Here is a 27,268-nt window from a genome sequence, read left to right on the forward strand (position 1 = left end):
GGTAGCGTGGCCGAGTGGTCTAAGGCGCTGGTTTTAGGCACCAGTCATTTCGATGGCGTGGGTTCGAATCCCACCGCTGCCACTAATTTTTTTTCCCCTCCTTTTTTTCCAGTTAGTTCTCATGTCTTTTATATCCTATTTTATTTTACTTTATTTTGCTTTATATTGAATTCGCAAATCTCTTTTGATGAGTTCCACTGTGCGTGATTACTAAGCCCAATTGAAGTCAATTCGAACCGAAGGTAACGGGGGTTTAATACAATCACATGACAATTTCGAACAGCTTCAGTTTCCACAAGAGTATTGTTGGGATTGTTCATTTCCTACCGCTCCCCCCCCCCCCCCCCCCCTTTTCAATAAAAACCAAATCATCGCCATAAATTAGTTTAAAACAAAAACCGAAATTTGGGGAGTACATTTTAATATCTTCGTCGTGATCGATTGGAGTGTTACAGAACTCTTGAGTCCATTTTGTCTGTCTACGACGCCATTTCTTCTTCGTCTTCTTGCTTTTCTTCAGACACTGTTTCTTCATGAATGTCAGGAAGTTTCGTAGCAATCACATTCAAAAGTTCTTCGATTTCTTGGTCGGTTTTCAGACGCTCCTCGCTGTCTTCGATGATCTAATTACAAAATTGAAAAAAAAAACAACAACGATAAGACAAACAAATTATACAGGTAATTTAACGGCTGAGTACTTTCACAAAAAAAATAAAACAAAGGATCATTGTGATATAAACAAGACTAAAATCAAGTTGTTGATCTAATTGCTTGCCATAACCTATAGGATTGGAAAAATAATGACTGTACAAGGTATAACCGAACAGCCAAAAAATAGTGCAAAGGAATCAGAAGGACTATAAAGAATCAGTTGGGTAAAACTTACCAGTTGAATTTCAACTGGTGTTGTTGGTCTCAGGTTCAAAAGTTGAAGCTTCTCCGCTCTGTTAAAAAAATTGATAATAATATAAACCTCAAAACAGAATTATAACAAGGATGCATGAACACAAATTGACAATTCTTTCATTTTATAAACTGGTAGATGCAAACCTTGTCAAGTTAAATGGTTGTATAGCTTTGAGGAATTCTTCAATTATCTCAGGACTCTGACAAAGAATATCAACAGGTCACAAACTACATTTAAACAATAATGCAGAAAAAAATATATTTCTTTCTATTACAAGGCCTTAAATAGTAACACTACTTCAACATCTATTTTATTATTTATTTTTATTTCAGTCAAATAATGATGCTGAAACTTCCCAAAATACAACTCAAGACAATAGAAATCCCAATCTCCACAAGAAACATTATTAATATAAATTAGATGAAGGTATGCATTCTGGACCTATTATGAGGTCAACATTATCTAATCAATCAATCAATCAATCAATCATTTTTATTTCTCAAGTTACATTTTACAGTTGGACTGGCCTGCAGATAGCTAGTGCTAGTCTAGGCAGGCCAGTCTATCAAGATAAAGCTCATAACAAAATTATTCAAGAACCTGATGTCTTACATGTTATTTTCTTTTCAGTGAGACCCACTGAATAAGCACTTTGTTCCTAATTAGTGACCCCCTATGAATGTGTGTTTATAAGCTCCCCAATTCAAAAAATAGACCGTACGCCAACATGCACTCCTGCCATGGATACACTCCTAAACCAAAAGCCACTCTATTCTGTTTCCAGTATAGTGATGGTTCTCTGTTGGCCAAACTGACAGCTTAATAGGGTTCCACTGTGCTTTGTCTCACCTGGCTTTTACAAGGAGTTTTCTCTAGATGTTTTTGAGCCTATGAAAGGAACATAATACCTCAATCAGAACTTAAAGAACATAAGTTAGTCTGAGTCAAATTTAAAGAGGCCCTATTCAAAATGTTTTTGTGCTAGCCTCATAACAAATTGTTGACAGGTTGACAAGGTGTTTCTGTCGTTTCTTTGACTTGTCTCCTTTATTTTGGTTGACTGTCTCTTGGAGCAACTGAAACACCTGCAAAATTTTAAAAACAAAACATTAATGAGCAGGCTTAGTGGTAGGGCATTCTAACACATTGCATTAAGTCTCTGGTACACAAGGTAATCTATTTCAAAAGGTAATTAAATAAAAGTTGTGGAACAATTTTTTGAAACTTTCCCTGAATATCCCCTACCAAGCACTGTTCCAAAAAACACAAAAAAGATAGGTCACCATGCTTGAAAAAAGAGATATGAAGGGCCTATCGTACCCAATTTATGCCTAATCACGTGTGTCCTTTTGTTGGTTTACATTACATTTTGCGGTTGCTGGAAGCAAAGTTTTTGAAAGAAATACTCATTTAAGAGAAAATGAGCCTTAATTTTGCTGTCAAGCTTGGCTTGTCAATGAAAGCTCTTGATTTTGTGTATCATATCTTATGTACATGCCAGTGAGCACACTGTAATCCAGGGTGCATTCCGTAAGACTTCCTAAATTTTTAGGCCACGCCAAAGATCTTCAGCATAACCAACACTGAGTTCACCCTGGGTTCTAATTACACAAAAATTGTGCACAGCTTGAATGTACAATACAATTTCAAGGAATCGCCTTAATTTTACCCATGCCAATTTTACCTCATAATTACTCAGCATGGCAGCCTTCTCATTGATACTGTAAATTAAAATAAAAAAAATATTTGTATAAGTTTCAATCTGTAAGCCCAGCATCATTAATTTCCACGACATTTCGAGCAATCTTACATGGGTAATATTTTTAAACACTGAGTAGATTGTTTGAAAGATGCGACATGACGGACGGACAACATCAATCTACTTCATAAGGGGTCGTCAGGAGGTTTAGGTACCCTCACGAAAAATTGGCAGTCCCGCAGATTTCGATTGTTTTTGTTTTATTTTTTTGGTTGGCAATTCTGCAGTTAGCCTAAGTAACACTACCTCGACAGTGGTTAGTTCTCAATAATAGTAAGGGATATAAGCTTACTATATGTAAAGACTGGTTGCGTACATATCGCTCATAGTTACGCCGGTTATGTCACTGGATCATACAATAAAAATTTTTTATACTTACACTTCCATTTTCTCGACGCTTTGTTACTGAGTCTTCAGTCTCATTTTTAGGTCGCTTCGAACAAGCACAAATTCTCCATTCAACATCTCTGGAAGATTCCACTTAGGCCGCCATTTTGAAGTGATGTATTGTGGGAGAACTCACTCCAGTCCTTGCGCGACTCCTTGCGCGGAGTTCACGGACGTTATGGACGATAAAGATGCCGAATAAATCTCCCAGTTGATCTTTGTAATCGATCGCTTTACGTGTCTATGTCTGGCTTGCCCGGCTTGGCTTGCTCTCCACAGCCCCTATTACTCCAGCGGCATTATAACTTGTCTTCAGACCCACCTCTGATCGAGCAGATCAACTGGAGACTTTTTTACTTCAAACCAGCATTGAATATGAAGTAAATGAAATCTTAGCCCATGAATCTGACCAATCAAATCAGCAGTTCTACAACATCATTCTTAGGGCTCTTTCTGACTGCTTTTTATCTGAAAAAACTGTCATTGCAAGAGTTTTCCAGACATCGAAGCTGGAAGATGAATGATACTGTTCACGCTAAGATGTGAACGCCCTCGTCGAGTTCGTTACGTGTTTATCACTCCTTGTATAGAGATAGCCAACCAGACTGATCTCAAATGCCAAAGACATATGTATTGTACTGGCCACGCTAGATGCAGTTTCTGGCATGTTGCGACTCGATGAAACAGTTGATCATTGAAGTATCAGCTAAGTATTATTTTACAATCAAGCTATATTAGTTGGAATTCAAAGTTCGGAAGGAATCAGTATGTGAGATGACAGAATTCTGTGTAAATTCATGGCCGACTGAGAGTGGGTGCATTGTCAGCCAAGTTAACATGGGCTAGATTCAGGCAAATAGCTATTTCGATAGATCGACAACTTCACTAAGATTTTGCTGGGCTCTTGCACAAGCTTCGCAAGGTATGAATGCTGTGTCATATGTCTGTGTTGATGATTCCTGACAAGTCTTGGCATTAGCAACATCTTCAACAGCAAGAGTAAGATCTTGCGCAGGAGTTGAGCTTTCTAGGGATAATTCCTCTGATGGTGAAAGAATAAACTTGACGGAAGATCTATTTGCACTCTGACTTTGAACTTTCCCTTTAACAACAGATGATTTGCCTGATCTTTTATCCAAAGCTTGTTTGAAAAGTTTCACCTCATCTCGCAGCTCTGTAATAGTGTCCCCCATTTTGGACATTGTCTTGTTCTTGGTTTTACTATAAAGAAGACAAAATTACCTGCTGCTTTACCATTTGTTTCTCAGGATTGATCTAAGATTGAGCTTGGCAAGTCAGGCTAGACTACATGTACTGAAGAGAATTGAAATCCGGCGTTGTTTTGTTTTGTTTTGTTTTGTTTTTTGTTTTTTTTGCTGCCGTTAGAAGTTTTGATGTCTTGCAAACAACACATTCCACATGTGATGGACGTCACTGTTCATCAAAACAGTTTGATCTAAAGATTGCACTGTCAGCTCTTCAAGCTTGTTGGCAAAAAATTGCCGATTTCAGGGCTATAGAGAATGTAGATTCTAGATTAGGACTGGGAATGTTCCTTAGCCAGTGAATTCAGTTAGTGACGAACTGGCTTGGTTTGAGCAGGTTAGCATCCTCGTCAGTGGGCTTCTGTTCCTTGAATTGCATGGCAATCGCCGATATTCAGCCGATATTCAGCAAACAGAGGCAGCGTGGCGGAGTAGAAAGAAATACTCATTTAAGAGAAAACGAGCGGACTAATGCAAATCCTGCATTTTAATTGGCTACGCTACTAGAGGACTATTAGTAATAGTCCTCGAGTAGCGAAATTCGCGCAATCGAGCGTGACGCTTTCTTTCGTTTTATTCCCAAATAGATATTTCTTCACCTTGTATTTGCTAACTTTCTTATTGCCTTTTCTGTCCGACTAGTTGGGTGATACTAAAACAATTAGCCATTAGGTCACGGTGCGCATGCCTCTTTTAATATGTAAGCTGACCCTCCTAGTATCAGGGACAACTTTTCTCCGTATAAACAGGTTTCTGCACTCCTCAGCAACCCACTTACGCTACCGCCGTGCCTGTACGACGCACTCGTTAGTAACAAAATAAAGTGTTACGTGACAAAGATCATAAGCATTTAATGCATCATACCAATCTAAATTTGTGTAAATTCTCAATGCTCTTCGCAAACTCATAACAGTTTAATCGAAGCTTTAAGCGCTATTTGGTCACGTGTAATTTTCACTGACCGAGCCATAACAAAATGATTTATGAATGTCCAAGTCTTTTTGTGTGTTGTACATCTTATCACAACTTGTACAAACAAACACGTTCACAGGGGTGTACCGTGTTGAAGTAGGACTTACACCCCCAAAGTCACGCCCACCCCTCCCGTCACGGGCAGTCACATCCCAGGTGGGGGCGGGGGAATGCTCCCATTCGTGTTTCTGAGGTTCTCCTTCCGCTAGTCTTCCTAAGATACTCGTGGCGTGTTTTCCACTGGCGGCAAGTTTTGCACTCAGCGAGGCACTCTGTCGTTTCTCCGTCAATCTCGAGGTTGTTGCCTTTGTTCTTGTCTTAGCGGACTGGGCTCTAGGTTTCTCTGGTGGGCGGGGTTGTAATTGATTCGACATGTAATTGTCTGAGTAGGACCGCTGTCCTTCCCTTATTGCAGACGCAGGCCTTTTCTGTGTCACGTTGGGGTTTTCTTCGTAGACAGCAAGTGCGGGGGATCTGCAAGTTAGATACCTACATTCAGTATCTAGAAATATCACAATAAATGGGAATGTATTTAACTTCACTTCAAAGAACCGCCCACACGCAAATTGAAATGCTTGCCGTTAATTAACGTGATCAAGGAGCTACTTGCAGACACTAGACACTGTGAAGTCCATATCTAGTACATCTACGAAGGTGTGCACAATGGACAATGCTGAACAACTCATTACAAGGGTTCGCCACGTAATTCTATATTCAGAGCCATTCAATCAAGGCGAAGAGAAGAGCAGTTGTGAGTCCTGAGACTAGAACGACAAATTCCACACTATACATTTTTAAAAGAAAATTTCCATAAGTCAATAACGTGTTGTTTGAAGTGCCTTGGTCTCCAACACCACAAAAGGACAAATTAATAAAAATTGATACCTTCGGAGTGAATCTTCTTGTTCGTCGATTAGCCGTTCTTCACTAGAAGACTTCCACAAGGCAACAGGTTCCTGTACCTAGAAAATTAAAAAAAGTGGGGAAACCAATAACGCTTTTTAGTCTATTGCCAAGAATGCTTTTGTTATTTGAGACACGGAATCATCAGTTTGTTTTGTTTTTCCCAGTTTCAGAAAACAGAAGACGGAAGTAATCCAGTTAGTCAGCTTCACGTAGAAATGTTACCTGTAGGGGATTGTATGTAAACGCATGCGTCGTGCAGAACATTCATTCGCTTACCTTTTTCTTAGAAATGCTGTCACGGGCATTCATCAGAAAAGTGATAGAGGTCCTCAGCTTTTCATTTTGTTCCTCTAGCGTCATAATTCTTATGTTGTTGGCCATGACTTGGCGCTCCATGTCTTTAGCGACATCTGCTTCTGACGGCACGTCGCCATTAAACATGACTTCTTTGTCGGATTGGGAAGTCTTCTGTTGTTTGGCCGCGTCAATAGACGGAAACTCAACCACAAGTTGAAGCTTTTCTTCGCTTTCCTTTAGCTGTTGCTCAAGTTCTCCCGTCTTTGCTTCAAACTCCTCCACTTCTCGCAGTAGCTTTTCCTTCTCGCTTCTAAGTTCTTCAAGAAGATTCTATGGAAAAAATTATGAGAGAGGCGGAAGTTGGCGACTTTTCTAAGCTTTCAGTTTGTAGGGAACGAAGTTTGATTTTGTAATCATGTAATTACATGTTAACATTGCATCTCACGGAAGTACAAAACACAGCCAAACACAATCAAGGCCCATTTACCTGTTTAGAATCAAGTTCTTCAGAAAGCTTGTCCTTTTCAGAATGAAGATTTTCCACCACACCTTGAAGCTCGTCTCTCTCTCCTTCTGTTTCTAGAACCCTGTCCCTTAACTCTTCACATTCACTGTCCAACTCATCAACCCTCTTAAGAAGTGCGTCATGTTTGCTTTGCAAAGCCTGAAATAAAAAAAAAAAACCTTGAGTTAAGGCCGGGTTAGTATGGGGGAATAGTCCCTTATATGGGCTATATAGGTATGTGCAGCACAAAGGGGATGGTTTTGGAGCCGTTTTGATCTGAGATAGCGTGTACTCTGGTCTTGCACTGCGTATGTCTCTTTTTTTTATTACAATTAAGACCATCAACATCGTATATTGTACTGACAGTTTCACAGCTTTCTTAAACATTGATCTGAACTAGGAACCTGAGTGAAAGGCAGGCCTGAAATAATAGGGTATTGATGTAAGGATCAGGTCTGAAACAGGGCATTGAATTTTGGGTTGGTTCTGAAATAGGGTAGAGGAAATCACAAATCTCTAAAAAGAACAATTTTAGCTGTGAATAGGGTGTTTGATTCTATCTGCGGAAGCTAGCCTTCAGGAAATAGTGTTGTAAAAACACTAACCCTGTCTTGCAAATATATGGTGCAAGTTTCTGGTAAGAGTTTAGAAGCATCTTCCTCTACCTAACACACCCAGTACCTCCCAATGCCCACTTCCAAGGCTGCACGCCATTTAGTACAGTTCTTTACACAACACAAAAGGACTGATAACCTTCTAAGCATTATGCTGGCAATAAGGTATGATATCAGAAAATTACAGTAATGTTACTTGTTCATGTTTTTCCATTGTCTTATTCCTGGCTTGTGTTTTGCCCAGTTCAATGGAAGTATTCTTCAGTTTAAAATGCAAATCATCTAGTTCCACTTTCAACTGTTGAACTTCAGATTCTACGACAGTTAGCCTTGCCACTTCCTTGGACTCCTTATCTAATTCTGTTAACAGTTTGGAGTTCTCTTCCCCTAAAGCAAAGCAAAGAAATCTAATTTTCAAAAAACGATTACAGCAAATCCCACATTTATAAAAACATAAAATCATAATAATAGCACACATTGTTTGTGTACATCTGCGAAAAAAGGCTGCATGCAAAGTGCCTCTGACTTCAATACTCTACCTTTCAGAAACTTGTGAACTTAGAAGTTTAAAAGCCAACTGAAAATAATGATTGATTAATTACACTGATATTAATCATAATTAATCATAATCTTGCATAATTGCATATTGCATAATTGTGAATTTAAACTCCCTAAACTTCAGTGATCAATTATTGAGTTGTTGACTTTACCAAGAGTTTTAACAGTCTCTTTATACTTCTTTTTCTTTTCTTCCAATTTAACTACCATGTCATGAAGCACATCTTTTCCTTTCACAAGGTCATTGTTCATTTTTTCTGCATCAGATAACAGTTGATCTTTCTCTGCAACAACTTTGTTGAGCTGCTGTTTAAACTCTTCCTCCTTTTGCTGGACTTTACTGTGTTCATCTGACAGTTGCTTTTCTAAGTCTTTAATTTGCTTCTCAAGATTAGTGCAAGCCTGTTTTGATCTGCTAAGTTTCTCTTCTAGTGGATTAATCTGAGCATACAAGTTGTCTAAGTGATCATTTATTCTTCCAAGATCCTGGTTTTGTTCAGATGTCCACCTTGACACATCAGCAGCAGCCATAAGTGACTGCCGCAAGAGTTTCTTCTGCTTTGCTAATGAAGAAGGAAGGCCTTGAGATTCACAAACTTTAATGACCATACTACCAACTTCAATAAGATTTTGCTGGGTTCTTGCACAAGCTTCGCAAGGTATGAATGCTGTGTCATATGTCTGTGTTGATGATTCCTGACAAGTCTTGGCATTAGCAACATCTTCAACAGCAAGAGTAAGATCTTGTGCAGGAGTTGAGCTTTCTAGGGATAATTCCTCTGATGGTGAAAGAATAAACTTGACAGAAGATCTATTTGCACTCTGACTTTGAACTTTCCCTTTAACGACGGATGATTTGCCTGATCTTTTATCCAAAGCTTGTTTAAAAAGTTTCACCTCATCTCGCAGCTCTGTAATAGTGCCCTCCATTTTGGACATTGTCTTGTTCTTGGTTTTACTCTAAAGAAGACACAATTACCTGCTGTTTTACCCTTTGTTTCTCAAGATTGATGAAAATCTTAGTACAATATGGTATAAACTTATTATCAAGTCAACAAGAACAGGCAACAATAATAAATGAAATAATCAACAACTTGGAAACCATATTATGATAATGCAACACCAAACTCTTAGAGCTAACTTGATTTCTAAGCTCTGGATATCACTATCCAGTGGATAAATAACTATGATCTGTGCAGTGGATAGCATAAAATGTTTTGACAAAACAGTTGAACCCCTCTATTTTGAATCCTCAGGGGAAATGGAAAATAGTTCAAAAAAAGTGGAGGTTTGAAATAACTGATAGTAAATGGCTGAAGGGTAAATCCACGAGAAATTATTTTGAGTTCAAAATAACGGGGAATTTGAAATAACCAAGTTCGAATTGCTGGGGTCCAACTATACATACCAGATAGCGATTAATCTGGCCCCAGTTGTTCGAAAAGTGGATAACGCTATCCAGTGGATAAGTGTTGGCAAAACAAACCAATCTATCCACTGGATAGCGATTTATCCAGTGGATGGCCTGGTGGATAGCGTTATCCACAACAAAATGGCACTACATGTAAGAGTCAATGTGGGATACAGAGTGTCTGTAAGGGTTAACCCTTATGGAAACTTAACCACTGCCGAGTCAGTGATATCAATTATAGGCTAACCTGTTCTCTATTTGTGCTAACTGGAGCACTACATTTAGGCTAACCATAGAACCATTTTGTCATTTCATCTTTTAACCATGCCTGCACCAGACGAATCAAAAATGTTTTGGATGAGAACTGTTACCAAAACAAAATGTACTGGGAGTAGATGATCTGTTTTTGAGGAACTGGAATAAGAAATGCAAATTTAACAAAGAGAATGCCATTGCACCCTTTACCTCAAACTGAAGCTGCTGTGTTGTCTGTTGAGCATGAACCAATTTGCTCCAGAACTTTTTAGCCACCAATCCAACAGACATGGCAGAACCAAGAATTTTACCACTACCAGGCCTGCCATCGCACGTGGTCAGCAGCTGATCACTATACTGAGCCATACCTTGAAGCAGTAGCACAAGCCTGATTCAAGAAATTTTAAAATTGTGTTTATTATGACTGCACAACAAATGGTATCTTCAGCTATCTGTGGGTGAACCTTGAACTTTTTTCTCCACACCAAGATTCCAAGCTCTTTAAAAGTTAATATCCTAACTCAAGGCAAAGTAACAAACTGAGGAATTTTATGTTGTCTAATAGGGATTCAAGTCTACCCCAGAACATTGAGTCCACCAATTTTCTCAAATTTGCCTCTAAAATACCTTCACCTGCCCGTCAGGCTAGGGTACGTGGAGGATAGAATCAGCTAGCCCAAATGCAAAATCCAATAGCTCTGTGCTACCAGACAAAACTTTCTTTGCTCTCTTGTTGTCATTTTGAGTTTTTGAAACACTTATTTTCATCAGTTTTTTTCTGAATAATCAAATTATCAAAATCTGTAGCAATAAAAAAGAACCCATTTAACTGGTTTGTAAAAGTTCAAACCAGATAAAGATTTAAAACCACTACATGAGCATTTAAATACAACATGTTGATTGTATTTACCTGTCGATCAAAAGTTCAAAGAGAATGATGTGTGACAGTTTGCAGTGGTCGTCATCACTGGAATATGAATATCTTTCCAGTAGATCGTCAATATCAAGTTCACATGATATTTTATCCGGATATTTCCATGAAGGACTTCTGACAGGTCCCACTCTGGACAACAAATCCATTACTGTTGTTTGAACATCACTGATGTCCTGCCTTAAGCTGTCCAAACAAGCTTGACTTCCAAGAAGATGAGCCATTGTAGCAAGTGTTTTACTGAGAAACAATCCACAAAACCACAAAATTCATCCACTTTATACACTCTGGTATGACTATGAGAGGACAAAATTCGAGGTTTATGGATGTAGCTTAAGATCAAAGGTCTGATTTCCACAAAGAAGCTTGAATCACTCAGCAACAACTTAACAACAATGCTTCTTTTCCATCAGGAAGCTGAGATATGCTTACATGCAAGTGAAAAGTCATCGTCAAAATGCTGAAAAAGTCAAAGAGATTTTTAACTCTTACGGCATCGACTTCCCTCAAAATTTACATATAATTTCACGACAGAATGAACTAAACTATAATCTTGGATGATTCAAAACATTCAAATTGCTATTTTAAAAAAAATTCCTCGTCGACAGACGCCATGTTTGCTTTGGTTACTGAAAATGTACCATGATGCAACACTTTCTTTCAAAAAGGACTGGGTAACCAGGCTTGTCCAGTTCTCAGGACCAAAATGGCGGACGCGGAAGAGTATTTCGTTTGCCAATGTTTTTTCACTCATAACATTTTTCTTAAGGAATATGAAGCCCACGTTGTGTTCGAAAGTGAACAGCAATTTCAAAACGACTATCGGAAGGTATGTACAAATTTTGCCAATTCAAAGTTAATATCATATTCTGAACTTAGCATCGATTATCTGGTCATGAATTGAAAAGAAAAGTAGTACATTTAAGCTTATCGTTACATGAGAAGTAAGTGTAAATGTATTTATCTTACAGGAACTTTATAACAGAGGCTGCAAGACAGATGGACAATGGGTGAAGGTGCTTGAACAGGTAATCAAAATGCTCAAGCTTTATAATTTAACCTTATTTATCATATGTTGACTTTATTTAATCTTAGGTGAAGTTTCTCTGTGCACATGCTTCGCCAATCTCTTTGTTCTGACCGTATTTACTCTTTGCAAACCTGATAGATTCAGTTACAATATTTAGGTTCAGGGTGAAGTAGAAAGGAGAAGAATGATGCGAAGAGATGCACAGAAACGGAAAAAGATTATTGCTGCTATTTATAAACCACTACATCCTCATTTATACACTCTGCAGGTAAACTTTAAGCATTTTTGAACTCTAAACCTTTTGAAATATAGTCTTTTGTGTATGTTAGCATTTCCACATCAGTGATGTAAATACGATCATATTGCAGAATTTCCTACCAGTCAACCTTTTAGTGATTTTTGTGACTCTTCATTAATGCAGCCAGTTATTAAGCACTTGTCAACAGCCATCACCCTAATAAAGAACTAAGTGGAAGTTTAATGCATGTATTATACTTCATGTATTTTGAATTATGTAATACTTACCAGGGCTGTCAATATGGGCCATAACCCATAGCACCTGTTTACAGCTGAGCATGCTTGATGGGCCCTTGATGGTATGGGTGAACTTGCCCGTAGTTGGTACAATTCACCCATAAGCAACAATTTTGATACAGATGTGAAGATCAAGGCTACAGATTAAAAAAAAAAAACCTTAATGACATCCCTGCTAAGTGTCATATCTTTTGTAAAAACATTTCAGGAATCATTCCTTGCTGACAGCTTTCTTTCCATGGTACAGTATGCAAGAGATAATGAGGAGGCTACAGCTGCTGGCTTACTTTCTATGGTAAAACAATGTGATGGCAAGTGGGAGATTCTGTATCAAATCCCATTAGGGAGCAACGCCCTAGCAGATATTTTGATATTTTAGAGTTCCAACATGGCTCCAAGGCTTAGGAAACTGAAACAAAAGAAATCATATCGAGTTTAAGGCCGGAATAAATAATTTCTTTTGTTTCAGACCCCTAAGTCTTAGGAAGTGCCATGTTCAAATTTTTTTATTTCGAAATTGACCTATTATCTTTGAAATAATGAAATAACCTCCCCCCCCCCCCCCCCCCCACACACACACACTCAAAGAATAAAGGGTTTGAAAAGAAATATCCCAGGGAGTTAGCTACAACTGTTACAAAATTTGTTTCTGCCATAAAAAAAAGAAAAAGAAAAATTAAAGCTTTAAAACTGAAAGGCCCTGATTGTTCTGTTTGTGGCAAGTCCCAATATGTCTTGTAGTACTGACTCTATGAGAAGGATTTTCCAATTTGTTGTTGCATCATTTTGATACTATAAGGAGTTTGTGACATGGTTCATGTTACCCAGTTTGGCATGTTCTTTTTAACAAAACCTAAAGACATGAATAATTATGATCATGGAGACAAGTTTCTGACCGAAAACACACTTGATTACCCTTCACTTAGAAAGTATGTTATGAATGGTGTATTTAACCAAACCAGTCAAAACTGCCTGAAGACTGTTGCCAAAGTTAAGTCTCAAGAAGTAAAAATTAAAGCTGTGTTTGGTTTGACATTTTGTTTTGAAATGGTTTTGTAATGAATATAATTTTTGATTTTCGTGGTGTGTTTAATTTTCTTTCAGCCAAAAAAGTGTATACCTTTCCAGTATTTACACCAGAATTTTGTCAAGAGTTTATTGAGGAAATAAACAACTTTGAAAGCACAGATCTCCCTAAAGGAAGGCCCAATACAATGAACAACTATGGGGTAAGACTGTATGAACAAATTCCCAATTCCAAAAAATATCCAGTCTAAGATGATGAATACAGCTACCGTGATTTCCTGCAGGTGCATGTCATGGAAGGAATTGGCCACTGAAAACTTGAAATGACTAACAATAAATAGCTGCAGTTCAAGGCATGCTATCACAGCAGTTTTGCTGAATTTCATGTCAAAAAAAGAGCCAAAAGTACAACTGAGTACTCTGGCTAGCATACAAAATGCTCCTAGAACCCCAAGCTGAATATATTGTGTAATTTTTGAAGGGTGAGCAAATTGCAATGTATTACTTTTTAGTAACTTTTTGAAACTGTGACAACAGAATTTGAAAAGGGTTACCAAACTTTTTATATTGATGTCACAACCTTGTGCATATAACCCAGTATATCACTCTTTAGAACTTCAGTGCACATATTTTATAGTTTGTGGCAAAACTAGGCCATTACAGTTAGGTTTCCATCAATGAAAATATTTTGGTTTGACTTTCTCAAGTCGTGCTCATCATAGTACCCCTTTTGAAGTAATTGTTTGGTATTAAATCAATCAACTGTGTTTTTCAATGCATGAGAATATATCAATGTGCTAAATAACATGACATCAGATTTCTGTTACTTGACTAACAGTTGGAAGTGGTCTGTGGTTGATCAGGACAAGTGCTAGAACTTTCAATAACCCATCAAATGAAACCTCTTATTGAATCAACTTTACTTTTCAATAAAGGAATAGAAAATTGTGGAAATTAGTTCAAAATGATTTCTGTGTTAAGATTTAATTTTACAAGGAGGCATTTGACATATGAATCTTGTATTCAATCATTCTCAGATCTTGCTCAATGAACTTGGCTTTGATAATGGCTTTTTCTCACCTCTAAGAACAAACTACTTGATGCCGATCACCAGAATACTATATCCTGAATGTGGGGGTGATTGTTTGGACTCGCACAAGGCATTCACTGTGCATTACAAGATAGGAGAAGATTTAGATCTTAGTTATCATTACGACAATGCTGAGGTCACCTTAAATGTGTCACTAGGAAAAGAGTTCAGTGGAGGAGAGCTGTTTTTCGGTGACATGAGACAGGTATATACTTTGCACATAGATGCTCCTTACTGTGTAGCGGGGTGGTTTGGGTGCCAGACTTGAAATCCAGAGGTTGCAGGTTTGAGTCCCTCTCTGACCACTAAGCTGGAGATGTTTCTCGGTAGACCTTAGTTCAACTCCTCGGTCACGTTTGTAAATAGCCAACTGGTCTGCATCCTGCCAGATGGGATTTTTAAGCCTATTATCTTTATTTGAAATATTTCTTTCTTACAGTTCAAGTGGCATGCCTGAGAACTAGCTAGTTGTAGCTGAGAGCGTCAACCACTACAAACATTCAACATTTATCGTTAACAATTTACAACACTTACATGTCCGATGTTGTTAATGCAAGCCGGCATGTTGAGCCTTTTTGTTGTGATTTCTTTCTTTGTTTCTTTCCACATTGAATCCTGAGCATGCTCAGGTATCTCTTGTATGGAATTTCAATCCATGCGACTTTTCAAGGTGAAAGAAAAGGTTCTATGGCATTTACAACTAGCAAGTAGGTTGCCTTCCTTATGGTGGAAGCTATGTGAATACTTGAAACCTTGGCACAAACCAAAAGAAAATGTAATGTCGGGCACTCACTTAGAACTTATTGGTACTGAATCAATTCCTATAGTATTGCTTGAGAAAAAGTCTGATTTCATATATCAAGTCAATGTTTCCTTGGTGATCAATGATGTTTTTCCCCTAACGTATGTGTCTCAGTACATTGGTAACTGAAGGGGAAAGTTGATTCTGATCGTTAAGACTGAAGAGGAGTGCACGCTGCTCTTCATACTCCATCTATTACTGTTCACCCACTTATGAACTATTTTGCATGTCTGACTATAGGTTCCCCTCAAAGAGACAGAATGCAGTCAGTGTGAACACACACCAAGTTATGGACTTCTTCACAGAGGTCAGCACATGCACGGAGCCTTGCCTATCCACACTGGAGAGAGAATAAACTTGATTATTTGGATGCGGTCCTCTGCAGTGCGTAATAAACTTTGTCCAATGTGCGACGCGGAACCTAGACTGGTGCCTTGTGTTGGTACAGGTGATGGATTTACCACTGGGCAAACTGTGCCAGTCTGTTCCACCCTCTGATCAGGTTGCTTTAGGGAGTGGAGTTCCAGGGCTCTGGTCTAAACAGTGCAGGGCTTGTGGGTCGTGTACAATACATTACTTCTAGATTTTAATGTAGAAGTAATATATGTACTTACACATCTTTGTATGTACTTAGTTGAACTCTATCCGTTTTTATTATGATCAGATTCTCTATTATTTATCAGTGCCTACGTGAGTTAGGTGTGAAGAAGATAGTACCACGTGACTGGAAGGAAAACAACAGTCTGGGGACGAGTCTTGCGCATCTAATGTTAACATAGTTTGAATGAGTGATCATGCATGTTTCAATACAGAATCCAGCCTTGAGGCTAATCGCACTCCCGAATGCAAGGCGACCCTGTCGTTAACTGAAAACGTTTAAAATTTGACACTGTCAGACAGTACGCACTATCGTGGAACGCGCATTCAGTAAGTGAACTTTCAGTAATCAAACTGAACAAAACGTGCAGAATGTCTGAGCAGCTGCTGTAGTGATGTCATACACTTCCTCATGAACCAGATTGATCTAAAACACAAAAAAGAGAACAAAGTGAGGCAATAAAGAATCCTGGTTTTTATAAAGATTGTGTCCATGACGGTCTAGCATTCTAGGTGAAGTTTATTCAAATTTCAAATGATAGGTTTTTCTTCCGTAACAACTAAAAGTTAACTCAGAATAACTCGTAAGTGAGACCCAATTTCCACTTGTTGCTGCCAACGATGTTTCGATCCTGCGAATTTAAAACGCTATGATTCGCTCAATGATTCCAACGCAATTCTTTTAGTTCTTGTCATGAGAATTCATTAGTATACCAAGCAGTAATCTTGTTATTCATTCGCCTTGGAACAGCTACGGTGGCTTCATGGTTAGTACGCTCGCTTCTGGATCGAGCAGTCCAGGTTCGAGCCCTGGCCTAGTACATTGCACTTTGTTCTTTACTCTCGCAGTGCCTCTCTCCGCCCAGCTCTGAAAATGGGTACCGGCAAATTTAGTACCAGGGGGTTACCCTGGGATGTACTGGTATCCCATCCAGGGGGAGTAGAAATATTCCTGGTCACTTCGTGCTACGTAGAAATCGGAGATAAGCCCCGGCCTAACGGGCCACTTGGCTTCACCCTTTGGAACACCTACAGTGTAGGCTTTTCTCATCACCTCAGTTTGGTTAGAGGTCATTACCATCTTATAGCCCCTTGCCTAAGCTGTTATATTTACCTAGGACATTTCTCGCCAAATTTGACCCCTCAGTGCGGTTTGTCAGGTTACATTGCTTGAGTGCCTCACTGAATTCCTGACACAGCGTGACCGCCCCCTGGTTCTGTGCACAATCCACAAATTGTTGCAGCTCGTACTGACAAGGTCCCTGATCCTGCTGCTGTAGATCATAACGTTGGTGCTTTGTTGATTCCCCACCAAACAGAGCACTACTCACAGCATCACCCTAAGCACAAATAAATGGCAAGCTGGTTACGGGACTGCTCTGAGAGGCAGGGAACTGTGTCCCTTTGTGCTGAGATATTGCATTCCAATAAATTGCCACTGTGCTTCTGGCTAATAAATCTGTGTATAGCTTTGTCTCAATCGCTAGCGACAAAATCTTTATGTGGAGTCAGGGCTGGAATTAATTTTTTTACCAGGAATTGTTCCGTCTATATGGCAATGAACTGAGATATCCCGCTCAAAATTTTAGGTTATTCCATCGACAACGAAGGGGGGTTTAAAAAATTTCTTAAACTTGGCCCACTTCGTAATCATGTCGGGTATATTTAAAAAAAATCCAAAGCATGAGGTCACAGTGCCCTTTAATTGTTTTAATGGATGGCCATCTTAATGACCACGTGACCAGCGAGGTTTTCCGTAGGAAGCCTTGTGTAAATAACAAAAAAGCCTTTTATTTTACCACAGAGTTAGAAATAATTTATTACAATATTGTACATTTAAAAATAAAAACGATAAAGGTGCTGGCTACCCGATCTAACGTAAGAATTAGTTTACCCTCGGAAAGGAGAACTATAATTTCTGGAAAAACTCATTTCTTGCTTAAGAAAGAGAAAACATGTACCGTGTTTCTATCGAGTTATAGCTAGAAACACGAGCGGAAGTTTGGGAGAACGAGAAATGATGTGGGAACGCGAGCGGTTAGGCGTATGTGCACAACTTTTTCGATTTCTCCCAAACTGTCACAATTTTGTTTTTATTTTTTATTTTTGACAAAAAATGGAGGTAGAGGAAATGATCTACCAAAAGAAACGTTGGGATCACCGAACTTCCGAGATCGTTGAATCCACAAAAATTATATTATTGACCACTAACACTATTGTTGTTTATTTTACTACTCAAGAGCGCGCGCTCGTTATGACGTGACATGTGAATTGCTTGCACAGTAAGGATACACGCGAGTTCTAATTTGGAATCTTCATTGAATCTTCAGGTTTGGGTTACTTAATTTATCCCTACTAAACCTTCATAAACATCTCTAAAATTGCCATTTAAGTAGGTTTCCGACGAACCTAATGACAACATAACGCGAATCACAAAGAGTTGTGTTATTTGTTGATTAGCTTCCAGTATACGCGCTTGTCCAGCGCATATCATATCACTGATTGGGTGTCGCATTTTGAACACGACAGTCACTGGTTGGCTGCGCTTTCAAGATGCGAGTGGCTAATATGTACCTACCACAGTTGTACCGATCGCTACACCAGCCGCCGTGGACGCCATTTGTCCAAACAGTCCAGGTTGTCTTGGTTGTTGTGGTGCTGGCTGCGCCACGCTTGAAGCAGGTCTGGCCGCCGGCACGCTAGAAACAGGCCTTGGAGGGGAGGAAGACCGCCTCTTACTGCGAGGCATGTGTTCACTTCGTAAAAATTCCGTTGAAGATATAATGCAACGTTGACGTGATGTAAACTCGTTATGGCAACGCCGAATCAATTATGACGCTTGTAATCAGTTAATTTGAAAATTAAAGGGCAAGGAGTTTGGGCCCTTTGGACGAACATGTTATGATGTGTATTATGCTAAAAAGACGTGTATGGTCTGAAAAAATACAAGACATAGACTATTTAGAAAATCTTGATGGACAAAAGCAATGACTAATAAGACATTGATGAAACTGACCACATGACCTCGTCATTATTATTGTTTCTATTGTTTTTGTTGTTTGGCTTTATTTTTTTCAAAAGAGGAACAGAGCTGCTTATGCAACAATTTGCAGATTCCAACACGTCGGCGCGCAATATTACTTGCACAGTTTGTATCATACATAAGAACTTAGTTTGCATAATAAAGTTACTTGATCGATCACACAGCAACGTATAACAATCTTAATAACCGAGAATGAGTTTGTTAAAAATCAGACCGCAAAACATTTGAGACTGAAGCCAAAACCGAGACTTGCTTTACATAACTATGCAAAATCCAAGCCGGAGACGCGAAACGGTGTCAGTGTTTAAGTGATGTCAGTATTTAAGCTTCTTAAACTTATTATTAAATCCCAACTTTTTTTAGCCTTCCCCCCCCCCCCCCCCCCCTCCCCAACTCAAATGTTAATGTTAATGCTCCACTGGTACGCTTCACTGCATATTTGGTGTGGCCAGCTCGTTTGAGTTTTTAAATTAGTAAACTCCCGCTTTGGCCAAGTTTTCCTTGTTGTTTTCAGGTAAGACACTTGAACTGAACTTTGAATTAAAGGCATTACTACAGATTACAGAGCCATTTGTCTAGCTATACTTTTTTCGCTCAGTTCCTCGTCGGCTCGTCAATCGATTTTTAGGTAGACTAACTGTTAAGGTAGCTTCTTAGTCCGTCAGCCGAATTCAGACGCTTGTTATCCTTGTTAGTTCAATATGTTACTAACATAGATCTTTTGTTGGCTCGCTGGCCCGTCAGTAGTACTCAGTAGAATGCCAATGCTCGTCACTAGACAAAAACTTAAGACTGAACCCATTTCCTCTTTCTATCAAGATGCCCAACCACTAAAATGCCAACATTTGTTGCCTTTTAACAGTCTCCGCGTCTGTACAAGTCACTGAGCCGTCGAGCTACTGAAATATCTATATGGCTGGCGAATAGGGAAATCTGAGGCTATATCGGAGGCAGTGAGACCCTTGTACTGCGCAAAAAGCCAAATATTGTCCTTAACTCAGCGCGCGTCGCTTATACTCTTGATTATTTCAGGTGTAGGTAACGTATTGTGCGCTCCTCAGTTTCCGGAATACCGGCGGATTCTAGAGGCCGCATTCGACTTCAATACTTCACGTGTACATGATGAAATACTCTGGATTATAACATAACGCGCGCTCTAGTCCTATCTACGGTACTTAGCCATTAGACTTTTAGTTGATTAACGGGCTTTTATCTCATAATCTCACTCATAATTGCTTGTTTCATCATCAGTCTAGTTCTCTGTTTCTTGTTTAGTAAATACCTGTAGCTCTCTTTTTTAGTTTGCAATTTTTTATTCCTTTCACTGTTTCAATATAACATTGCTCGTTGCTTACCCGCTCATATACAGAGAGAGAGTAAGTTAATTGATCCTGAGAAACGTCTTCTCTTGACTAACAACGTGTCAACCTCATATCTCTATGATATATTCTTTTAGGTTACAACAACGCACGGCACTGCTCTAGAATCAAGTCCAGGATGGCATTGCCAGCAGTAGAAGGTTCTTCTTCACCTGAGACCGTCTACGGAAACGATGAACGAGTGCAAGTAGATCCAATGACCTCTCCTCCGTACAAATGGATTTGCTTTCTGTCAATAGAGAGCGCCACTGCGCCGTTAAGCCGAGAACAAATCTTGAGTAGTTGGGCGGCAGTCTTCGTTGTTCTCGTACTTTTCCCAGCTTGCCAATAGCTCAGCCTGGATATTCCTAGTGACACTACGTTGAATTCGTTTAAGTTTATTGTCTGATACAAGCCTGATTGTCACAAGTGAAGGTACACTTTTATTTAGACTTTGGCGAATTGATCAGTAGGACGTTGGCGAACGAGACGTTGTCTAGACAACTCGTTGGCGAAACAACCGGATACCGTGGTGAGATGTATAGAGGAAGTGAATTCAAGATCCATCTCCCTGACGTCAATCGTACAGCCGTTATCACTAGCGGCCACTGCACGAATGTGGAGGGAGCGTACGCTAAAAAGATCACCGTGACCTTCCCAGAACAGCGAGCGGTTGTCGACAAACAACATCTAGGCATCCCCCGAGTTCATCAACACAGGCGCTAAAAACCACGACTATGGCCTTATTCTCCTTCCAGAGGCTTCTGACGATGGCTTCGGTTGGTCAGCGATCATACTGGATGAAGAGCTAACCACCCGTGTAGTAACCAACTGTGGGTATCCAAGTGACAAGCCACCACGAACCATATGGATCACAGGAGGGTCAATGTCGAGCTACACAGCCAATTAGATTTACTACATGAATGATACAAAGGGGGGACAAAGTGGCAGCCCAGTCTACACCTGGTACGGTGGTTATTGGACCGTTCTCGCAGTTCACAGCTGTGGTAGGTGTCCTAACTCTGCTCCACGATTCACGGCCGAGATGATTTCCCGTTTTCTGGAACAGATGAATGGCCTGGAGAAAAAATCGTTGAGGTCAGTAGAATTTCCCAATGTCTACCTTCGTTGTGACGGCACAGGAGTAACTCAGGAAGAACCTGAAGGCGGGATTGTGAACTGCCAGTACAAGCCACCAGAGCAATGTGAACGCTTTTACATATACCCTGTGGAAATGGCTCCTTCATTAGCACCCCAGATAACCTACAAGGTGGTGATGGAAAGTGCACCGTTCAGGCATGTGTTTATCACATAAACAGCCAAGGCATGAGCCATTATGAGGACACTGGGGGAGGTGACGTAAATTGCCAGTTTGCAGTAAGCCCCTGGGAATCGTATTTTCTCAGACAAGAAACCAATGGCAGCTTCTCATTTCCAAATGTACAGTTTCCTCACTGCTATATTCGCTTAGATGGGTCCGGAGACCATTCGTGGTCATACCCTGGTGGTGGCACAGTCAACTGCCAGTATTATGATAATCCGTCTTCTCCAGCAGCATCATGGGAAAGTTTTCACTTGGCGGCATATTAAAGTGCTGTTCTACTGACAGACTTGAGCTATTCCTTACTCCGACTGTACTTGAAATAATTACGCAGTATACAAGTGTTTTGCCCAGTTATTCCAGTTAGACCGTGACATTTATCCGCATTTAATCATTTGTCGTTTTTTAACGTTTTGCGCTTATTCGTTGAAAATTTTTCAGCAAAGCTAACAGAAGTATACTCCCATCTTAGTTGAACAACAAAGTCAGGTTGTAACTCACGACTATAGCACTGCACGTTTTAACTGTGCCACTATTTATATTCATCTCGGTGAATTCAAATTCAAGATTTTTTCTTAGTAATTATAGTTATACAAGTGTTTTTCCCAGTTAGATCGTAACATTTCAGTCATTTCAAGATCGTAACATTTATTCGCATTTAATCATTTGCCGTTTTTTTAAAGTTTTCTACTTACTCATTCAAAATTGTTCAGAAAAGCCAACAGTAGTATACTTCCTTATTAGTTGGACAACAAAGCCAGGTTGTAACTTACGTCTATAGCGCTGTATGTTTTAACTGTACCACGGTGACTTTAGTGTATTTGTATTTTTTTATATATATATGGCGGACGGGTTTCTTTCCTGATCATGAATTTTTAATTAAGTTCTATTTAAGGCATAGTTCTTCTTTCTGTCAGTTACTAACTACAACAAAGTCTGTAACAATGCTCAGTAACTTTGATAACTGAGTAAGGTTCAGAGCCACCTTAAATTTTCAAAAATTAAAGGTGGTTCTGAACCCTAAATACAGAATTTTCTTAAACTTTGCCAAAAGATGCGTCTCATCATACTTATCAAAAGTTGATAAAACAAAAAAAATTCACCGTGTCGTTTTTGAATTATAAGCCCCTAAAGCTGCAATTAAGGGTGTTTTTAGGAGGTCATACTGTTGATATGGTAACCTATTGCGTCACGAAAATGATAACAAAGTGTTCACCAATGATTGGGCAGTTTTTTGATACCATGATTGTAGCATCAAGTAATAAAGAGTGGTAATAACAACCCATCAAAATCGAAGTGTTAAAAACTGTTTTGAGCCACCTTAAGGTCATTCCCCAGTATTGCATTGTGCATCCCTACTGCGCATATTTTCACGCGTGATTAGAGTGCGCGCATTAAAAAATGGCAGCTTTTTGTTTACAGCTGGACCTTGCCATAGAGGTAAATCGTCATTTTCTCGCAAACGAGTATGGTGACCTATCATTTTTTTCTGTTGTTTTGAATTGAGTAATAAATTTCTCTGTGTAAAATAAATATGGACCAATTCTCAGTGTAGAACAAAAAGCAATCGTCGGAAACGTGAATTTAGCAAGCAATCATAACTGCAATCATGGTGCTATTATAAGGATTTATACAGGTATAAACAAGGTACTTGTGCTCCAAAACGAACATGGGGACCCCTCGTTTTTATTTCAAAATTTACGTTCCTATAGTATAAACAATCGATAGACAAAGTTTCACAAAAATCTCAGTGCAGGTTCTATTTCAGCGGAATGACCTTAAGTTCATAATTTCCTGTAAAATTTTGGACCTTTGGGACATGCCCCCCCCCCCCCCCCGCCATTTTCAATGACCTTTCATGGGATGGGTATGGACATTTTCTTTAACCACATGATCTTCATTTGAAAAAGTGGAGTGAAAGTCATGAGAGCAAGTTGGAAACAATCCTTAACTAGTTCATGGTCACAGAATTACATGTGTATGAAGTTTATTAAAAGAATCTCATTATGTCATTCTATTTAGCAATTTTATTCCACCTCCACTCAGCAATTATTTATTCCTCAGAACACAAAATGTGATCCAGAATAAATTTTTAAGCAAAGTGCCAAATGCAAACTCCATCTTGTAAAGGTTTCCAAGAATGTCTTGAAACCAACAGAAGAATACACTGATTGAAATGAGGCCACAGCAAGCACAATCTTGATCATTTTTGAGCTAGGACAGTCACACATAGCATAGAGTCACAATGTGTCTAGATCCTCAGGAAAGACCTGAAACACAACAAAATAGCAACATGAAATGAGATAAAACTCTTAAAAAAGCCACAAATTATCTATACTTTAATTAAGGTCTAACAGTGATTTAAAGTCAAGTTTCTATATAACATAAAGCAAATTTCAGGTTTGCAGAGTGTTCTCTACAACATAAGAATTCACTAGTAGACTACTAGTCAAAAATCATATTCCGTAAATTGCAGAACTGTAGACAAAGAGTTCCCCCAAGGACCAAGGAGATAGGAAGAGGACAGGGCTAATACCATTTAGAATTAAGAAACTTTTCTCACCATTTGCCAGTTTGCATTGCCTGAGTGCCTCATTGAATCCCTGACAAAGTGTAATGTCACCCTGGTTCTGTGCGCACTCAACAAATTGTCGCAATTCCCACTGACAGGGACCCAGTTGGTTCTGTTGTTGCTGATCATAACTTTGGTATGGTGATGCTGCCATATCTTGCTGATATGCTGGCTGCTCTGATTCTCCACTATGGCCACCAAACAAAGCACCACTAACTGCATGACCCTAGATACATACAAAAATATGATGCAATGAGTTAGAGACACATAACACACCACACAACAAGGAGATGCAGTGGCCTCATGGTTAGCATGCTCGACTCTGGATTGAGCAGTCTGGGTTCAAGTCCTGGTTGGGGACACTGCACTGTGTTCTTGGGCAAGACACTTTACTCTCACAGTGCCTCTGTTCACCCAAGTGTAGAAATGGGTACAGGCGAATTAAATGCTGGGCATAGCCCTGTGATGGACTAGCATCCCATCCAGGCCGGAGTGGAATGCTCTCGCTTCATTCTACAGAAACCGGAATTAGCTCTGGACTTAAAGGTCACTTGGCTTGTATGCAGGCTTTTTTTATGGGTATCTGATTGCAAATAACGAATGTATGAATAAAATTTATGAATAGCAAAGTAAAGATACTCGACAAAGGATAAAATTACTCTGGGGGGAAGATCACGTTGTAAGAATTTTATCAATATAATTTAACTGATAAAATCGATAACAGTTAATTTCGATTAACCGATTGTTATTGATTTATCGTACAGTCTTCCGATATCGATTTGTATCGATTGAACAGGCCTGGAGTATAAGCTTACGTAAGCTTTTGTACTGAAAATGTAGAAAAATGCTGATATTGTGCACGTTTAATTAGTTCACAACCTTTTTTTTCTCTTTAAAAGGATTGTTGAGTACAGGGAAATTAAAAAAGACTATTTTAACAGGACTACTTACCACAGTTGAACCGATCGCTACACCAGCCGCCGTGGACGCCATTTGTCCAAACAGTCCAGGTTGTCTTGGTTGTTGCGTTGCTGGCTGCGCCACGCTGGAAGCAGGTCTGGCAGCCGGCACACTAGAAACAGGCCGTGGAGGGGCTCGTGGTGGCGGAGATGCCTTTCCAAACATTGGAGATGAACGACCACTAGATCGTCTTCCACCACGAGGCATTATTATTGTCTTCTTTTACAGAGATGAGACAAGTACACTCCGACTTATGTAAGACTCGCACAAAATAAAATGGCGTCTGGTAGTGATGATGTAAACCCGTGTTCCTATTGGCTCATCATGACGTTGCCAATTTCAGTCTTCCCAGGTGTCATTGCTGTCGTTTTCCTTTTCACCATTCCCCACTCAAAAACAGAAGACGTTCCACGTCTTCCAGTTCATGTAAAAATAACCAAATAACAATTCTTACCAGAGTGTTTCAACTACTGTATTTAAAACATAACAGGCCAAGTGAGCAAACTGTTCCACCAGAAACTTCCCAGAAGCAAGATGCTTTTGTTAGTTCTGAAATACGCACACGACCACAACACCACGCCGCAAAATTTGGAAGCCCAATACACATTATTGTTGTTTTTATCTTTCTGTATCTTTATTTTTGATGTGTTCTATGGATCCATTAGCGCATTCTCATGAGTTGTCGCTCTAGCTCCTTTGGGAGAAACTACATGATAAATTTCTTTACTCCAATAATTAATTAAAGAATTAGCTTATAAAGCACTAGTGAGACCTCATCTGGAATATGCAAGCCCCGTGTGGGATCCCTGGATTGACAAGCATATCAAGCAAATAGAAGATGTCCAACGGCGAGCTGCTCGATTTGTGAAGAACTGTAGGCAGCGAACACCTGGAACTGTTTCCAATTTACTTAACGATTTGGAATGGCCCTCCCTTCAAAACAGAAGGAAATCTGCTCGCCTCACATTACTTCATAAAGCTATTCATGGTGAATCAGCATTAGAAATCCCATGCTATATCAAAAGGCGTAATTGGCCGCGGCCGCACTAGAGAGTTAACCGGGTTATTTCTAATTAATTAATTACGGTTAACCGGGTTACCGAAAAATAATAATAATAAATAATAATCAGTCCCATCGTGACCCTAAAATCGTGATGCGGTCGCTAATTTCGGCTGTTCGTGGAACTTAAACCGGGTTTACGGTTACCATGGAAATTAATTGATGAACAATAGATTTTTTTAACCGGGTTAGGTTGATTTTAAACCACCTTTTTCCGTGCTTTAACCCAGGTTAGTGGTCTCTTATCAGCAGTCTGATCAGCGCTGCACGGAAGCGAGTGTTTCTTTTTGCCATAAATGGCGACAGAATACGACAAAGGGCGTGAAAAGAGTCGAAGCTCATTCGAAAGTGCTCTCTAAAAAAAGTCATGCGTGGCAGGATTCCTATGGATTTCCTCAAACCATCGCTGGTCTCTCGGATATACCCAGACTCGAGGACGATTCGACGGCGATGGAGAACACTCTGACGTTTACGCGAAATTAACATCATGTTTGAAAGAACTGCCTTAGAAATTCGCGTAGTGCGCATTAGAAGGAAGAGGGACTGCCTTAGCCGTGAGTGGAGGGAAAGGAAAAGAAAACAAAGAAAAAGAATCGAGAATATAACAACAGACTGAACAGGGTCCTCGAAGTCTGCCATTTTGTTGGTTTATCTCATGACGTCAATTGAGTTTAACCCACTTCATAACCCATTTCAGTGCGGCCGCTCATAAAATATAACCCCGTTATTTTATTATAACCAACCTTTAACCGAGTTAAGTTGTTTAGAACTTTTAACCAGGTTTCTAAAAAATAAACCCAGTTAACTCTCTTAGTGCGGCCGCAGCCATTGTCGACTTCGATCTTTTCACAAAGACAAGTTCATCGAACTAACTCCGAACACAGAAAGCTATAGGAACTCATTTTATTGTAGAACTATTAGAGAATGGAACGCCTTACCTAACGATGTTTTAGATGTTAAAAAAAGTCAATTATTCAAGAAAATGCACTTAGATTAGAATGATGACATTTTAATTAGGTTCTAATTTTTTAATCTTAATTAACTTTTCTTAGTAATCTTTTTAAATTACGTACATATTTTATTATATATTTAAGGTTTTTTGCCCTCC

The 27,268-nt window shown here is 39.4% G+C and overlaps 5 protein-coding genes and 1 non-coding gene across 8 annotated transcripts; 2 read left to right on the forward strand and 4 right to left on the reverse strand.

The window, feature by feature from the left end:
• Trnal-uag (transfer RNA leucine (anticodon UAG)) lies at window positions 1-82 on the forward strand. Its single transcript has one exon. It is a non-coding gene; the product is annotated as a tRNA-Leu (tRNA).
• Window positions 83-352: 270 nt separating this feature from the next.
• Window positions 353-3,633, reverse strand: LOC145463250 (DNA-directed RNA polymerase III subunit RPC9-like). Its single transcript, XM_081446987.1, has 7 exons — window positions 3,046-3,633; window positions 2,592-2,628; window positions 1,894-1,992; window positions 1,757-1,795; window positions 1,051-1,106; window positions 887-944; window positions 353-623 (listed from the first exon to the last, which is right to left on the reverse strand). The coding sequence occupies exons 1-7, from the start codon at window positions 3,051-3,053 to the stop codon at window positions 480-482; spliced, it is 441 nt and encodes a 146-aa protein (XP_081303113.1). The 5' UTR covers window positions 3,054-3,633; the 3' UTR covers window positions 353-479.
• Window positions 3,634-4,984: 1,351 nt separating this feature from the next.
• LOC145463424 (uncharacterized) lies at window positions 4,985-11,374 on the reverse strand. 3 transcript variants are annotated; one of them, XM_081447182.1, is made up of 9 exons: window positions 11,200-11,374; window positions 10,747-11,007; window positions 10,047-10,224; window positions 8,323-9,130; window positions 7,809-7,999; window positions 6,981-7,157; window positions 6,473-6,823; window positions 6,176-6,252; window positions 4,985-5,764 (listed from the first exon to the last, which is right to left on the reverse strand). In XM_081447182.1, exons 2-9 carry the CDS (start codon window positions 10,989-10,991, stop codon window positions 5,260-5,262), a joined length of 2,532 nt encoding a protein of 843 aa, XP_081303308.1. In that variant the 5' UTR covers window positions 10,992-11,007; window positions 11,200-11,374; the 3' UTR covers window positions 4,985-5,259. The 3 variants fall into 3 exon arrangements, with proteins under 3 accessions (XP_081303308.1, XP_081303307.1, XP_081303306.1); XM_081447181.1 differs by having other exon boundaries at window positions 10,747-11,063; XM_081447180.1 differs by having other exon boundaries at window positions 10,747-11,374.
• Window positions 11,375-11,473: 99 nt separating this feature from the next.
• LOC145463302 (2-oxoglutarate and iron-dependent oxygenase domain-containing protein 2-like) lies at window positions 11,474-16,923 on the forward strand. The gene is made up of 7 exons (XM_081447051.1): window positions 11,474-11,596; window positions 11,739-11,795; window positions 11,955-12,065; window positions 12,540-12,642; window positions 13,436-13,560; window positions 14,395-14,652; window positions 15,490-16,923. The coding sequence occupies exons 1-7, from the start codon at window positions 11,474-11,476 to the stop codon at window positions 15,745-15,747; spliced, it is 1,035 nt and encodes a 344-aa protein (XP_081303177.1). The 3' UTR covers window positions 15,748-16,923.
• Window positions 16,924-16,928: 5 nt separating this feature from the next.
• LOC145463304 (coiled-coil-helix-coiled-coil-helix domain-containing protein 2-like) lies at window positions 16,929-19,258 on the reverse strand. The gene is made up of 2 exons (XM_081447052.1): window positions 18,425-19,258; window positions 16,929-17,186 (listed from the first exon to the last, which is right to left on the reverse strand). The coding sequence occupies exons 1-2, from the start codon at window positions 18,593-18,595 to the stop codon at window positions 16,929-16,931; spliced, it is 429 nt and encodes a 142-aa protein (XP_081303178.1). The 5' UTR covers window positions 18,596-19,258.
• A 4,271-nt stretch (window positions 19,259-23,529) lies between these two features.
• LOC145463631 (coiled-coil-helix-coiled-coil-helix domain-containing protein 2-like) lies at window positions 23,530-25,763 on the reverse strand. Its single transcript, XM_081447392.1, has 3 exons — window positions 25,092-25,763; window positions 24,132-24,366; window positions 23,530-23,838 (listed from the first exon to the last, which is right to left on the reverse strand). Exons 1-3 carry the CDS (start codon window positions 25,305-25,307, stop codon window positions 23,828-23,830), a joined length of 462 nt encoding a protein of 153 aa, XP_081303518.1. The 5' UTR covers window positions 25,308-25,763; the 3' UTR covers window positions 23,530-23,827.
• Window positions 25,764-27,268: the final 1,505 nt, after the last annotated feature.

Source organism: Orbicella franksi, chromosome 12 (assembly GCF_964199315.1).
Source record: "Orbicella franksi chromosome 12, jaOrbFran1.1, whole genome shotgun sequence".
Lineage (NCBI taxonomy): Eukaryota > Metazoa > Cnidaria > Anthozoa > Scleractinia > Merulinidae > Orbicella > Orbicella franksi.